Source organism: Saimiri boliviensis, chromosome 9 (genome assembly GCF_048565385.1).
Source record: "Saimiri boliviensis isolate mSaiBol1 chromosome 9, mSaiBol1.pri, whole genome shotgun sequence".
In the NCBI taxonomy this organism is placed as follows: domain Eukaryota; kingdom Metazoa; phylum Chordata; class Mammalia; order Primates; family Cebidae; genus Saimiri; species Saimiri boliviensis.
This window is the reverse complement of record NC_133457.1, coordinates 102,624,539-102,640,245: the sequence shown is the minus strand read 5'-3', so window position 1 is coordinate 102,640,245 and position 15,707 is coordinate 102,624,539. Positions and strand designations below refer to the sequence as shown.

The following is a 15,707-nucleotide window of genomic DNA, read 5'->3' as shown; positions in this document are numbered from 1 at the left end:
TTGGGGGGAGCTTGGCACTGCCAGCACCTTGACCGTGGACTCGCCCCCAGAAGTATCAACCCACACAGGCTTCTGCTGTTCCAAACCACCCAGCTTGTGACACTTTGTCATGGAAGCTCCTGGAAACAAATGCAGAGGAGATTGGCCCTGTTTTGCAGACAACGGCACTGAGGCTGAGGGCCTTGCTCTCAGGAGTCCAGGCCTGCGGCCCCAGGGTCGGGGGTAGAAAATAAGCCTGCACCTAGAACATATGCTGCGACAAGGGGTGTGGCGTTGAGTGAGAGGCACGACAGTCAGATGGGCCCTGCAACGCTGACGCCCCTGTGGTGCTCCCACGTCATGCTGGTGACTGTCCTCGCAGGCTCCCTGTGCTCTGCAGCCTGGGGAGACAGGTTTGCTGTCCCAAGTGCACCTGAGTGTCCTACAAACATCAACCACACAGCCCTAACCTCCATCATTCAGCTCTAGGAAGAGCAAGGGGTATTCCTGTGGATCTGGAGACACGCATCCCAGTTAAGAGTCAGAAAAATGGGCCACCTCATAGCTGTGTGATTTGAGGCAAGTTACTTAACGTCTCTGTACCTGTTTCCTCATCTGAACATGGAACCATGACCTGACTGAGGAGGCTGTTGTGAGGATTCAGTCGGACAGTGAGTGGGGACTCAGTGAGCTGAGGCTGCTACTTGGGGATGTCTGATGTCTCTCAGGAGCCTGTGACCAGAGCGTTACAGGATGTGTTTACCAGTCACACGCCCATCTCCCCTGTGTGAGTGTGCATGCGTGTGCCAGGATGGGGACCTCGCCCGCATCCGCAGAGGCCCAGGGTCTCAGCCCCGACCCAAAGCAGGGAAGGCTCTCCCCGCAATTGCTCTCCAGAGCTGTCACCTGCCCAGGTCCCTGAGGAGAGGCCTCATCTGCCTTCTGCCTCAAAGGCTCCAGGGGGCATGGAAGACGCTCTTCCCAGACCCCAGCACAGCGCTCGCTGCACTCACTCTCCCCAGGTCGGGTCCTCAGCAGGTAGGGCAGGAGGGCAGGGTGTGGGGGGCTCCACTGGCTTTTCAAGGCCAGAAGGGAGGCTAAACAATGGCCCAGCAGCCCCTCACAGCACGGAGGGGCAGGGCTGAGTTACCAGGCAGGGCCGAGTTAGCAGCACACGGAGACTCCAAGGAAGCGAGCCCTTGTCGAAAATGCAGACACCAGGCAGAGGCAGAGGCCACGGGGAGGAGCTGCTGACACGGTTCATTCAATGCCACCCCTGGGGCTCCCAGGAAAACCCTGTGGTGACAAAAGTTCCTCAGTTGGGGCAAAGCTGGTGTGGAGGAGGGAGGGGTGTGTGTGTGTGTGAGTGCGTGTGTCTACACGTGTGAGTGCATGTATGTCTGTGTATGTGTGAGTGCATGTGTGTGAGTGCATGGCTGTGCGTGAGTGCACGTGTGTCCACATGTGAGTGCACGTCTGTGCATGTGAGTGCATGTGCCTGCATGTGTGAGTGCACGTGTCTGTGTATGTGTGAGTGCACGTGTGTGTGCATGTGAGAGTGTATGGGTGTGCATGTGAGAGTGTATGGGTGTGCATGTCTGCATGTGTGTAAGTGCAAGTGTCTGTGCATGTGTGTCTGTCTGCATGTGTATGAGTGCACGTGTCTGCATGAGTGCACGTGTGGGCATGTGAGTGCACATGTCTGCATGCGTGTGAGTGCATGTGTGTGCATGTGAGTGCATGCCTGTGTGTGAGTGCATGTGTCTGTGCATGTGTGTGTGTGTGCATGAGTGCACGTCTGCATGTGTGTGAGTGCATGTGAGTGCACGTGTCTGTGCATGTGTGTGAGTGCACATCTGTCTTATGCGTGTGTCATCTATCCCACATTTCTTCCTCATTCTCATTTAAATGCCACAGCCTGATTGAGAACAAAATATTTAAATGTGTTGAGTGTGTGTGCATGTGTGTCTGTGAGAGTGCATGATAGTGTGTCTGTATGCATGAAGTGGTGTATGTATGTATATGTGTATGTATATATGTGTATGTATGTGTATGAGTGTGTATGCGTAAACCGATATGTAAGGGTGCATAAGTGTATATGTGGTCTGTGTATGTATGCGAGTATGTGTGTGTGTCTGAGATAGTGTATGTTTCTGTGAGTGTATGAGAGTATGTGTGTGTGATAGTGTGTATGTGTGAGGGTGTCAGTGGATGTATGTGTGTGAGGGTATGAGTGTGTGTCTGTGATAGTGTGTGTGTGTGAGGGTGTGAGATTGAGAGCATGTGTGTATGAGTGTGAATGTGTGTGTATATGTGTGAGTGTATGAGCATGTGTGTAGGTGTGAGTGTATATGTGTGTATATGTTTGTGTGAGGATGTGTTTGTGCGTGTGTCTGCATGTGCGTGAATGTGTAAGTGTGTCTGACGGTGTGATAGTGCATGTGTGTGTCTGTATGTAAGAGAGTGTGTTGAGACTGCACAGCCAGGCAAAGGGCTGGGGAAACAGGTACTTCTAATACACCCTTCGGGCCACCTTTTGGTCGAGAAACTTAGCAGTATCTGCAAAATGTAAATGCATGTCTATAGTCTACAATTTCTCCTTTCAGAATGTGTTCTCTGGATAGAAGCACACTTATGTGCAAGGATTTCGGTTCAAGAGTGTTCATTGTTGCCTGTCGGTAAGAATAGAAACCTCATCCAGCAAATTCAGTAGGGCTCAAATCCCAAAGGGTGGCTTTCTGCACCTGACGAGGAGGTCAGACTTTAGCCCAGGGACAACAGAAAGCATGGGAGGCATGAAGATGGGAAGGGACGTGTCCCAATTTGTGCTTTGGGTGGATCATTCCAACAGGGAAGAAAGAGCAGAGACCAAGGCCAGGAGACCAGCTAATAATTTCGGGCTCAATTCTCTCTCCTTCGGACATTTAGAAGTCGTGGTGGCTGGCGAGGTGTGGAGTGAGGGAAAAAGAAGGGATAAAGATGATGCCCAGTTGGCACCTTGGAGGGCCTATCCCTTTATCCCCCCATCCCCAGCATCCTGCAGCCTCTGAAACCTGATGCTTCCCACCATACCTCCCCACAGTGTCCTGCCTGGGGAAGAACTGGAACGGTGGAATGGGACCTGGTTCTGGAGTCATGGGTTCAAATGCCAACCCTCCCAGTATGACTCTGACCAACTTACTTGACCGCCCTGTGCCTGTTTTCCTCGTGTCAAACAGAGGTAATCAAAGACCCTACCTTGCAGAATCCTTAAAGGGCTAAAAGTAATCGTATGTATGTGTTTTTTTTTTTTTATTTGAGACCAAGTCTCACTCTGTTACCCAGGCTGGAGTGCAGTGGTGTGATCTCAGCTCACTGCAACCTCTGCTCCCGGGTTCAAGCCATTCTCATGCCTCAGCCAGCTGAATAGCTGGGACTACAGGCATGTGCCCATTACACCTGGCTGATTTTTGTATTTTTAGTAGAGATGGGGTTTCACTGTATTGGCCAGGCTTCAAACTCCTGACCTCAAGTGATCTGCCTGCCTTGGCCTCGCAAAGTGCTGGGATTATAGGTGTCAGCCACCCTGCCCGGCCAGCAATCCTAAGTATAAAGCTCACAGAAAAGTGCCTGACATGTGTAGTAAGCACTCACTAAATGTGAGCTGCTCCTATAGCTATTCCTATTCCTACCAAACTAGGTACTTCTTAGACACTCTGCAGCTATTTATCAAATACTTTTTATTAAGATCAGCCTGAAATCCAATCAAGGAGTGAGTCTGAAATCAGAGAATGGAAGTTCAGAGCAAGCCCCGCTTCCCCTTGAACAGATAGGCATTTCCAAGAGGGTCCTACAATGGCTTGAATCAGGGCCAGGGCTGAGTCTCAGACCTACGCTAGTTGAATGAATGACTCGGTCAGGCCTGGTAAGTTTGTCAGGGGTCCCTCGGGCATGGGAAGCCCCTTGCTTCTTTAATATGGACCCACACCCTCCGGCTCAGCCCTGCTTTAAGACCTCTCTGAGCTAAATTGGCCAATTTCTCCCCATGGGCCTGCTTGCTGCTCCCAGGCCCTCCCAGCCCCTGGCGACTGCCTGCAGGGCTGGAGGTCATCTGTGATGCTAGAGAAGGGCTGGGTCCTCTGGAGGTTTTCGCAGGTCAGTCTGAAGAGGAGATGAGTTGGGGGTTCCAGGGAGGGACCACATTTGCCAAAGTCCGCTCGCCTCCTTGGCAAGTCTCTCCCATCCACTTCCGCCATTGCTACCGCCCTGCTGACTCCAGGAAAACCAAACTAGAAACAAAAGGAAGGTTGGGACTAGGGATGCCATTGGGATGAAAAGGTAAGAAAGAGGCGGGTCAGGCCGGGCACCGTGGCTCACGCCTACAATCCCAGCACTTTGGGAGGCTAAGGTGGGTGGACTGCCTAAGGTCAGGAGTTTGAGACCAGTCTGACCAATACGGTGAAACCCAGTCTCTAATAAACATATAAAATTAGCCGGGTGTCATGGCGTGCGCCTGTAGGTCCAGCTACTCCAGAGGCTGAGACAGGAGAATTGCTTGAACCTGGGAGGAAGAGATTGCAGTTTGCCAAGATCACACCACTGCACTCCAGCCTAGGCAACAGAGAGAAACCCTGTCTCAAAAAAATAAATAAATAAATAAATAAAAAGAAAAGAAAAAAGAAAAGAAGAGACAGGTAAGTGATCGGGGTGGGAAGCGCTCTGGATAAGTGGGATAGGGTTCTTGGGTAGGGTCTGAAAATCTTTTCTTATGCCACCAATGATATAAAAACAGGCCAGGCTACATGACTCACAAGGCCTAATAGCAAATTAACATGTGGGGCCCCTTGTATTTCAAGACAACAACAGCCAAGCATGAGACCCTTCTGAGCATGGGACCTTGTGGGTCCGCAGGTTACATATCCATGGAGCTGGCCCCGTACACCAACCTCTGAGGTCATGCATAGGAGTGAGTTTTCCTGGGAAAAGGGCCCTCAGTGTTCAAGATCATGACCCAAAAGGCTAAAAATCCCTTCAACTGAGGTAAGGGAGGGGCTTCTTTTCACCACCTCCTCCCTCTACTCAGGCAGGGCAGGGGCTAGTGAACATGCTGCATCAATCACCTTCAGAGCAGGGCAGGCTATGGTGGCCAGGGCGACAGAGAAAGGCGGACACATGAGAGATGGAGATTAGAGTTGGGAGAGAGAGGCGAGAAGGTTGTCGCCCAGGTGTGTGACTCGAGCAATAGAATCAGTCCCGGCTGGTGCTATTCACAGAGATGAAGAAAAGCAGCATAAGATCAGGGTGCTGTTTTGCTTTGCTGGGTGGCAATGGGAATCAAGATTCCCATTCTAGGCACAAGGGTGTCAAGCAGACAGGTAACAAAGCTCGGGAGGAGATTAGATGAGACACACACATTTTGGGGCCATTGGTATAGAGATGGCATCTAACCCCACTGGAATGGCTGAGGTCTCCTGGGTATTCAGTGGGTGTAAGGGCTCTTGGGTATAACATCTGATTGCCCTGACACCTCACGTGAGCTTATGTGTGTGTGTGCCTCATTTGTAAATGTTCTCATTTATAAATGGAGGTGAGAATCATATCCTCATCATAGGATTTCCTAAGTAAGCTTGTGAGAGCGGAATGCTTAAGACAGGCACTGGTACCTATTAAGCCCCCAAGGAATATTAGCCATTTTTTTGGGAATGTCAGCCATTATAACAATAATAATATCATATCATCCCTTCTACAAATATGTATTGAGCCTCCGGTGTATGTCGGGCAGTGTTTTGGGGCTTTGGATGCAGTCACGATCGAACGTGTTAGAAGGTGGTAAGTACGACGGTGAAAGGAAAGCAGAGCATGGTAAGAACAATGCAGAGGATAGGGTGGGGGCTTCAATATCAAATAGGGCGGCCAGGGGAGCCCTACTGAAAAAGCGACATAGGCGTCCCCAAACTTTTTACACAGGGGGCCAGTTCACTGTCCCTCAGACCGTTGGAGGGCCGCCACATACTGTGCTCCTCTCACTGACCACCAATGAAAGAGGTGCCCTTTCCTGAAGTGCGGCGGGGGGCCGGATAAATGGCCTCAGGGGTCCGCATGTGGCCCGCGGGCCGTAGTTTGGGGATGCCTGCATTAGAGCAAGGCCTCAAGGTGAGGGAGTGCCCCGCAGAGGAATGAGGGAACAGCTGGCAGAAGACCGTCAGGAGAGTGGTGGGTGGTGAGGCCTTAGGGTAAAGGGTAGGGGACCTTTGTAAAGGCCTCTTGTGGCACAGGGGGCTGGTCCTCCAACAGGGCAACACCAGATCTCCCCCACAATGAGGCAGAAGGCTGTCACATGCTGGAGAGAGTCGTTGTCCAGCATGGCCAGGGAGCATACCTCCAATATGGTAGAGACAGCCTCTTGCCCACATAGCTGCCCAAGGCTTTGGGTGGGCCCTGAGGCTCCCCCTGGCCCCTGGAAGGGCCTCCCCTGGCACAGCAGGCTCACCAGCAGGGCCTCTCCTTCTCTTGGCCTTGGAGTGTCCCTTTCCAGCAAAACTCGGCCGGGCCTTGGCTCCAGGGCTCCCAATCCAAGCATACATTGGAGTCATTTTCCTCTGAATCTGTGGAGATACAAGGCAAGACCTCCTGGGTGGTCACATCCTGTCTCCTGCCCCTTACCCAGGAAGGAGTCCCCTGGCAGGCCTGGGCATCCCTGCAGCCTTGTCTGAGGCTAGGGCCAAGGCAGAACCCCACGGGCCAGCCTTAAGGCCTCAGGAAGACTTCAGGGCCTTAAAGTGTGACCAGGGATCAAGAAAGAAGGCTGTTCCTGAGACCGGGAAAGTGGCCATATCCATCTATTAAAGGGAAGGACACAGAGGTGAGCCAATGACATACTCTACTGGGCATGGTCCAGGAGGAGGCAGTGAGGCGACAGTCATTGACCCATCCAGCCATTTGTCCACTAGTTGATTCATTAACAAATATCTGAGTACAAAGACACAATGATCTCCACTGCAGCACTGGTTTGTGGTGAAACACATACATACAAACAATAAAACACCTGGAAACTGTCCACATCCACAGCTCATGAGAGGTCTGGGTGACTAAGCTGTGGTGCCATCACACCACATGGAGACCCGGTCCTTCTGTCTGATGGCTTGTCATGAAGCTGTTAAAATGTTTGCATTGGCCAGGCACAGTGGCTCATGCCTGTAATCCCAGCACTTTGGGAGGCCAAGGCAGGCAGATCACCTGCGGTCGGAAGTTCAAGACCAGCCTGACCAACATGGAGAAACCCCGTCTCTGCTAAAAATTACAAAATTAGCTGGGCATGACGGTGGGTGCCTGTAATCCTAGCTACCTGGGAGGCTGAGGCAGAAGAACTGCTTGAAGCCAGGAGGCAGAGTTGCAGTGAGCTGAGATTGTGCAACTGCACTCCAGCCTGGGTGACAAGAGCGAGACCCTATCTCAAAAAAAAAAAAAAAAAAAGAGCAAGGATGAAATCTGAACCCATGTCTTCCAGACTCCAGAGAGACAACTTTTATTGCCAGTATGCAAACAAGTCTGACTCCCTATCAGCTGTGGGGCCCAGTGCCTAAACTGTGCCCGTCAGGGAGGGCTTTGGTCTATGCTGGGACTAGGAGAATACACTTTAAACATTTTCTAGAAACAAGAGGACATCCTAGGCTCTTGTCAGGAACTCCCAATAATTACACACAATGACTAGCCCCTACATTTGAGATCATGGAGCTAGTGGGGGTGTAGGGAGGGACTTCTCACCCTGCCTCAATGACATCTGACTACTGCTGGTAGCATGTGCTGCACCCTCCCTGCCTAGCTGGCCAAAGGTCATGGTGCTCAGCAGCAGCAGGTGGGACGTTAAGTGGTCCCCACAAAGAAGCTTTTTTTTTTTTTTTTTTTTTTTTGACACAGAGTCTCACTCGTCAGCTGCAGTACAGTGATGTGATCTCGACTCACTGCAGCCTCAACCTCCCAGGCTCAAGCAATTCTCCCACCTCAGCCCCCCGAGTAGCTGGGACCACAGATGCACGTGACTACACCTGGCTAATTTTTGTATTTTTTGTAGAGACATTGCCCAGCCTGGTCTCAAACTCCTGAACTCGAGCATTCTAGCCATTGGCTTCCCAAAGTGCTGGGATTACAGGCGTGACCCACTGTGCCAGCAGGATGAGCCCACTGGCTGAAGGGGATGCTGAGGGAGACACATGCCAGAGGAGCAGAAGTACCCCTCTCGTCACACAGCCAGGTCACATCCTGGCCCAGCCATGCCCAGCTTCCTCCACAGCCAGCTTTGTCCCACCTCTTGCTCCTCTTGGTGGCATGCTGAGGTCAGGATGAATGTCAGTTGGCTTCCATGAGCCTGTCTCCCAGAGAAGCCAGATCCTTTCTGATACATGGTCTAGGCAGAAAACAGTGAGTGGTCTGCAGTGCAGGTACCTGAAAAATGCCTAAGGATGCCATATCTCATTGTGCAAGCTGTTTACTGCACAAACACACCTAATTGAGGGAGTGAGTGGGGCTGAAATCCAGCCCACGCTCTGCTGACAGAGCCTCATGCCCAGCTATATCCACAGAAAGGGACACCCTTTTCTAGTTCATCTGCCTGGAGGGATAACCTCTTCCTTTGTTCAAAAGTTCATGCATGCTATAGGCATGCACACACATACTGCTTTGCAGTCAAACTTATGGACTCACTCTTGAACTCTAGGTTAAGAAACTCTTGGCCGGGCGCGGTGGCTCAAGCTTGTAATCCCAGCACTTTGGGAGGCCGAGGCGGGTGGATCACGAGATCGAGAGATCGAGACCATCCTGGTCAACATGGTGAAACCCCGTCTCTACTAAAAATACAAAAAATTAGCTGGGCATGGTGGTGCGTGCCTGTAATCCCAGCTACTCAGGAGGCTGAGGCAGGAGAATTGCCTGAACCCAGGAGGCGGAGGTTGCGGTGAGCCGAGATCGCGCCATTGCACTCCAGCCTGGGTAACAAGAGCGAAACTCCGTCTCAAAAAAAAAAAAAAAAAAAAGAAACTCTAAATAGCCAAACCAGTCCTTTCCACTTAAGAGCTGACTGGTTGTATCTGAGCCAGCAGTTAAAATGACTGAATGAAACTCCTTCTGCATTTGTTTCAGGACACACTGGTCTATTCGGCCCCCTGCCCAGCTCCAGGATTAGGGCCCTGCCTGGGCAGGGTAAGCAGCTCACCTTGGCTAAGTAAGGAGCGTAGCCAGATGATCAGTAATAACAACAGCAAACCCACAGGGAGGCAGAACCAGAAACCCAGGAAAGAAAATGTGAGGTCATTCACCAGTGTCACCAAAGGATACTTCATGGCGCATGTGTGGCTATGCTGGGCCAGCCTGGGCTTGGCTGGCAGGGCTGCCCCAGGAGACCTGGCAGGCTGGGCCATGCTCTGCTCTCAGCCCAATTGTGACCGAGCTGTGACGTAACAAGTACGTCACAGTGTCCTTCAGGCAAAGCATGTATCGGGGGGACACTTTGAGGGAGAGTTGTTCTGGATGAATGGGTGGGAAGTGATGGTCTGGCTAAGAATTTAAAAGCCCAGGCTTCCAGGCAGGCCTGGGTTTGAATCTCAGCCCAGTAGCTATTAGGTTCATGGCACCCCTCTGACCTTCTTTCTTGTAAGATGAGGATAATTCTATGAGTCAGAAAAATAGATGGGCCAAAAACTACTCCTAGGGTCGGTGTTAGATCTGAAGTCACAGACCCCTCCAGGAGCCAGCCAAGTCCCCAGGCCCTGTAATACCAGCTGTGTGTGCCTACATCCACACTTTGTGGGAGTGCTGGGGACTGCAGCAAACTGGATAAAGCTTACTGCATCCTAAGCACGCGGTGGTGGCAGCTCCAGCCAACAAATGCCACGAGTGAAAGGCAGGCCCATTATTGCCAGGACTCCTAACTTTCCCAAGACAGGCAAAAAGTCTGGATTTCTGTGAAATCTCTCAAATTTAAAATGTTGGATCAGACCTTGTTGAAGCACTGTTTGCAAAACAAAACGTCTGCCAGGCTAGATTGGTCACCGGGCTGCCACTTAAAACTTTTAACCTCACACATAGTGATTATTCTAATGATTATTAGAGTAAATGACTATACATGATTATTTCTTAATCTGGAAGCTGTGCCTCTCCTTATTGGGGTTTTCAGTGAGGGGCATCTAACGAGTTTAATCTTCATCTCCTGAGTGGGCAGAACACATCCTTATCTTCTGTCATCCGTTCTCTCATGAAGTATTCAGTAAACCTCCATGTGCCAGACCATGGCAGAAAAGAGGCTTCAGGCTTCCCACTGGAGGACTGGCTGCTGCATGGTATGAGGGTACTTGGGCCATCTGCCTGTGACTGCCAGCAGGTGGGTGGGTGCTGGAGTGTATTTATTAAACATGCCAATTCCCAGGCTCACCTTCTCCTCAAACCTCATGGGGGCAGGGGTGAGGCTTGGGAGTCAACATACTGGTAAGGAACCAGGATTCTGATGCAGGTTTGATTTTGAAACCACAGCATCTCATGACTTAAGAGCACCTGTTGGAAGTAAGGCAAACGCAGGTCCAGGCTGGGGGAGCAGCTGCAGGAAGTGGGTGGTTAACCTAGGGAGAAACACGGGGAAGGACCCCCTTAGAGGAAAAGACACCAATCCAAGGAGAAGGGACATGGGGCCAGCAACTGGAAAAAATGAGCATGGGAGGGGCTGGGAGAGTTGGGGCATGGTTTAAAGAGTCCTAGCCCAGCTCAGGGATGGCCTGAGTTCCTGCAAGAGGAGGTCTGGGAAAACGGGACTAGGATGTGTGTCCAAGAGGAGCAGTGCCCAGGCAGGGTGTGCCAGATGCAGGACCCAGAGGCCAAGAGGAGGAGGAGCAGGTGGTCTGGGATGGGAGTGATTCCCTGGCATTGAGTGCTGAAGAGGTTGGGGTCAGAGAGAGCTAGATAAGCAGCGTAGACGGGAAAGGCTACTGTGCAGTCAGATTTCCTGGCCACTAGGCCCAGTTGGAGGTCCTGTTGTGAGCGGGCAGAGCAGGCAGAGCACACAGTGCCAAGTAGGCAGCTCCCAGGCACAGTTCATAGGGTGGCACACGTCACACTGAGTCTGTGCTAGGTCAGAGGCATAGCTCTTGGCAGAGGCATGCACCACATGGTTCTCACAGTTGTTTCAAGTGGTCCATTCACTCCACTCTGTGATCTAGCCCTGAAGGCACTCATCTGACTCCAAGAAACCCTCTGCTGTCTGCCCTCCACAAAAGGGGGCAGTGGGCGGCAGGGGATGACCTCTGCACCTCCCCGCCTTCCTGTCTAGCCCTGGTAGGGCTCAAATTTTCTGCAAGCAGAGGGCACAGCTGGCACCTTCTTGTTCCTGTAACACGAGCATCTATCTCCTCAGCAATTCCCAGCCTCTGAAGGGTGAGCCTCTATTGGCAGTGTTTTAATGATACAAGCTCCTTCCAGCAGAGAAGGCCAAATATTTTTCTTAAAAATTAATCAAATTTTTGAGCATTTCATGAAATACTCACTTAATGTTCATTTAAACTACAGATCTAAATTATGAAGGGCAGCCAAAGCCCAGCAGACATCCCCTGGAAGGGTCAAATTAGGAGCAGCAGCGTAGGAGTAACCCCCAGTCTGGATCCAAAAGCACACACAGTCATTAGATAAGAATCGCCTTAAAATTTAATTGACTAAATGTATTACATTCAATATTCCATGGGTTTCTTCTGGACAAAGGATCGGCATAAATACAAACAAACCTCTGGACCGTCTTCCCTAACTGACGAAGATGAAACACAGGAGGCAAGGGGCACGGCACGCCTTCATATTTACACTTTGCCTCGACTTTACAGTGCAGCGCCAGGAATATTTACAGAAAATACAGTAAGAAAAAGATCATGTCTTGGCAACATATTGAAATTCATACAAACTGTATATATGATTTTCAAGCAAATAATGATACTGCTTATTTTTTAGCCACAACTGCCAAGCCCTTCGGAGGAGAAAGATGTCTTGGTCACTGTAAGAGATGAGAATTTGGGAAACTCGGTTTGCTTCAACATGTATTTATTGGGCGCCTACTATATGAAAGGCACTGTGGAATCCCAAATTACACCTTTTCCCTCACCATTAAAAAAAGAAAAGCATCTGAAGAACATGAGTTGATATTCGGAGAAAAACACTGTAAGTAATGGCTTCTTTAGCTACTAAGAAACCCACCGTTTGATTCCACATTGTATGGATGGACCACCTCCAATCTCTCCAACTCAGGAAAAGAGGCTGTCATGGAAATCTTTAAAACAGACCATCTGACTCCAATCATCATTTCATGTAAACACAGCAATCAATTTTTTAGGAAGATAGAACCTGAATGGGCTTGAAAATGGTGAATGGAGAACTACTGCCAGCAGGAGTGTCAAATTATCTCCAATAGGTTTTTTTTTTAACCAACTACCACAAAACACATCTTTGAGCAAGGCTAACTTCCGCTGTGGGTAAAGCTCCACCTTCCAGAAGAAATGAGTACTCTTAAAGACTCTGCCTCTCTAGAACCCAGTCTGCAGAGTCTGACAAATACTTCCCTAGTATATGGAGAAAGTAACCATTCACGAAGGCCTCATACACAGAACCTGCAAGGAACCAACATTACTGGCCAAAGGTGTGGGTATCTGTATTTATTAATGAGTCCAGAGGAAAATGGCTGCCCTGAAATAAAGGACTTGGAAATGACAGAAAATGTGCATGAGTATGCATGTGTGTGTGCAGCGTGTGCTGGCTAAAAAAGAGGGTCAACCCAACATGTAATGAGTCCTTTCAAAGGCCCAGTGGATGGAAGAGGGTCTCAAAGAGAAGTCCTAGGCAAAAAGGAAAGCTAGTTAAACAAGGAAAGGGTTAACAAGGTAAAAACCCTCCTCACTAACCTCAGTGCTCCCAATCAGAGAGGAGGACAAAAGCTCCCTCCTCCAATTTAAGGCAGCAGTAGATGGGCAACCTTACTTACCACCTTCCTCTTCACAGAATGCCACACTCATCCACCCTCTGGCATACCCAGCAGACATAGCGACTTAACTGTTTAAGCCACAGACAAAATTGGTCCTGGCTTTGCCCCAAAGGCTAGAACATATGCTGGCAAATTTATCAAACAGACTACTAAATATTAACATTAGGTACTAACTATGTTCCTCTGGTGCTATTTTACTCAAAGTGATTTTTAACACAGACAGGTAGATAAACATAGTGACCATGAACTCAAATCCATACTAGTGAAAGACTGGATCTAAGGGTTCTTACCACACTCCCTCCTTGGGCAGATGTTAGTTTGAGCAGAAGGAACCAGTGCCTGGTAGGTATGCGTATCCCACATTCCACTGGCTCCGTACACATTAGAAGTTTCATGCCTTCAAGGGCTGCACACCTCTCCTTCCCTGGAAGACCAGGGAGTCTCCCAGATCACAAATGCATTCAACATGGTTGTTCATTTATCAAATACATTGGAATTACAATGAGTTGCCAGAAATCAGAGCTAACTCAAGGGTCGGGAAGCCCAACCCTCATACACACACAGCACATTTTTCTGACATTAACTATGCCAAGGTAAAAGTTTGATCCGAAGGATCACACTGAAGAAGTGCATCTACATAGGTTATTTTTAACCTCTGGAATGTTAAGTTACAATCAATTTACAGCCTTCTTTGCTCACTTCAACTAAAACAAGAGCCCATTTTCCCCTCAAAATGTCAATCTACAACTACCTTAAAAGTTGTTAAACCTCATCTTCTTCCTGTGAACCACTAGAACATTTTTAGGGTAGAATTTGCTCATCTTTATCCCATTATGTCCTCTCCCAGGCTACCATCTGGAAACATCAATTTATTGCCCAGCTTAAAAAGAAAATCAACTATTGAATAATACTATAACCTGAATGGAAACTGGAGTCATAGAAAGAAGAGGTTATCTTTACCTGAGCTTAAAACAAACATGAAGAAAAGGTTATGGCAAACTTTAAACCAAGAGCTGCTATGCCCATATTTCTTGCTCATAGATGGCAAAATGCGTATTTCTGGAATAAGAGACATTTGCACAGGGAATTAGGTCCCACACTATCCCCGCCTCCTAAGTAAACTACCAAAACATCAACCCAAACAGATTGTTGTAGCTTTGACCTATAGAGCCTACTGACATCAGAGTTCAAGTGAGGAAGCACCTCTTATACAACTGTGATCATTCCTCTTTGGACTTCAAATATCACTTATTTTCTTAACATAAAATAATCTTACGAAAGAAGAAAGCACATGAGAATAGGGTAAATGAGCAGTGTATACTGTAGCACTGTAACAGGAATCCTTGTAAGGATGTTCTGGGTCTGGCCACCTCAAAAGGTTTATCCCTGCAGAAAAGTAGCAGCGAGGTAACAGAAGTATTTTCAAAACCTGGCAGGGATCTGTTGGCTGGCAAAGTCCAGAAAACATGACAACAACTGTTAGCCATTTCTAACAGTAGCCACCCAAAGAGGCGGTCACTCATGTTTGTCAATTATAAGGAAATCGAGTAGTTCTCTGGGAGAGATCTGAATAAGGAGCGTTGAGAGGCTATTCCTGAACCCCGAACTAGAATCCTTCATAAACTACTGCAGTTTGCTGCTTGGTCCTGAAATAAGAGATAATGGATGAAACCAAGTAATTTTCAACCCCTATTGTGAATTTACATTTCTTTAAATGATATTTAATTAATGAATCACAAATGTTTAACCTGTCATTATGTCACCCTGCTGGACAATAATGGAGAGAGTGGGAGTATCACTGCTGTCTTATAACTTTTAACCCCACAAACTTTATTTGCATCCCCATTAAAGGACAAGGCCATGCGCCATTTCTGATCTGTTGCTGGGTGGCCCAGAAACTGAGGCTTTCAGACAGATCTGTGCAGTGATGACAAGGACAACTTCCTGAAATCTGGAGAAAAAATATGACATATTTTAATGTCAGGCTTCTTATCTGAGAAAAAAACGTCTGCTATTTTCTTTTTGTCAGTTTGACAGCTGGATGACAAGTAGACCTACCAGTGAGTAGAAGGCTGAGACTTCTTTCCTTCTCCTCCATGCTATCAACACGAGTCTTTAAATGTCCTGGAAGATTCTGAGACAGATTTTTTTTTTAATACAACCTCCTAAAAAGTGAGGTATAAAACTAGCTTCAACTTCTATATTGCAAATTTGTTGATACTACCAATGCACGTGTTTAACTGAGATGCAGAAAAGCCTTTCTCCTCAAAAGGCTTCGTTTTAACTAAAATTGTCACTTTTAAAAGAAAGTTTATGGCTAAAATGTATGTCATCATTATCAGCAGGAATATGATTGTGTCTGGGAGGCTATTTCACTAGATAGCCAAAAGTCTTCTATCAAATGGGTTATAATGTGTTTCTTCTATTCTGGTGATTAAACAGTAAGCTCTTGGGAGTGATTTGTTTTTATTTTTACAGTGATCACCTATCAAACTTTCTGCTGTGTTATAGTTCCCAAACTGGGGTTCAACAGTCTTAGAAATTCATTGGTCTAAGAACTGCAGTTCTTGAGTCCAACCTCCTGGAAAAGTGAAGTATAAAACTCGGGCTCCAACTGCTTGTTCCGGTACTTGTTGACAATGTCGGTGATTTTCTGTTTCCGGCGGACATGGGGTGGACTGTAGGAGTCACTCTCCAGTCTCTTTCTTCTACAAATGTTAATTACAGTCTGCCTTACCAGAAAGCCTTG

The 15,707-nt window shown here is 48.5% G+C and overlaps 2 protein-coding genes across 14 annotated transcripts in view; both read right to left on the bottom strand.

Moving 5' to 3' along the window:
* Positions 1–1,377: 1,377 nt before the first annotated feature.
* Positions 1,378–11,523, bottom strand: ADIG (adipogenin). Its single transcript, XM_074406529.1, is given in 3 exon segments — positions 1,378–4,247; positions 6,449–6,563; positions 9,167–11,523. Coding segments are annotated over 3 exon segments (675 nt in total). The 5' UTR covers positions 9,372–11,523; the 3' UTR covers positions 1,378–3,892.
* A 94-nt stretch (positions 11,524–11,617) lies between these two features.
* The window catches only part of RALGAPB (Ral GTPase activating protein non-catalytic subunit beta), a 97,978-nt gene continuing 93,888 nt past the window's right edge, over positions 11,618–15,707 (bottom strand). For 12 of the 13 annotated variants that reach the window (XM_074406521.1, XM_039479485.2, XM_039479486.2 and 9 more), the window contains one exon: positions 11,618–15,703. In XM_074406521.1, coding sequence (XP_074262622.1) covers positions 15,510–15,703 — 194 coding nt within the window. In that variant the 3' untranslated portion in view covers positions 11,618–15,509. The remainder of the gene's footprint in view (positions 15,704–15,707) is intronic. The other variant, XR_012519353.1, reaches the window with a different exon arrangement.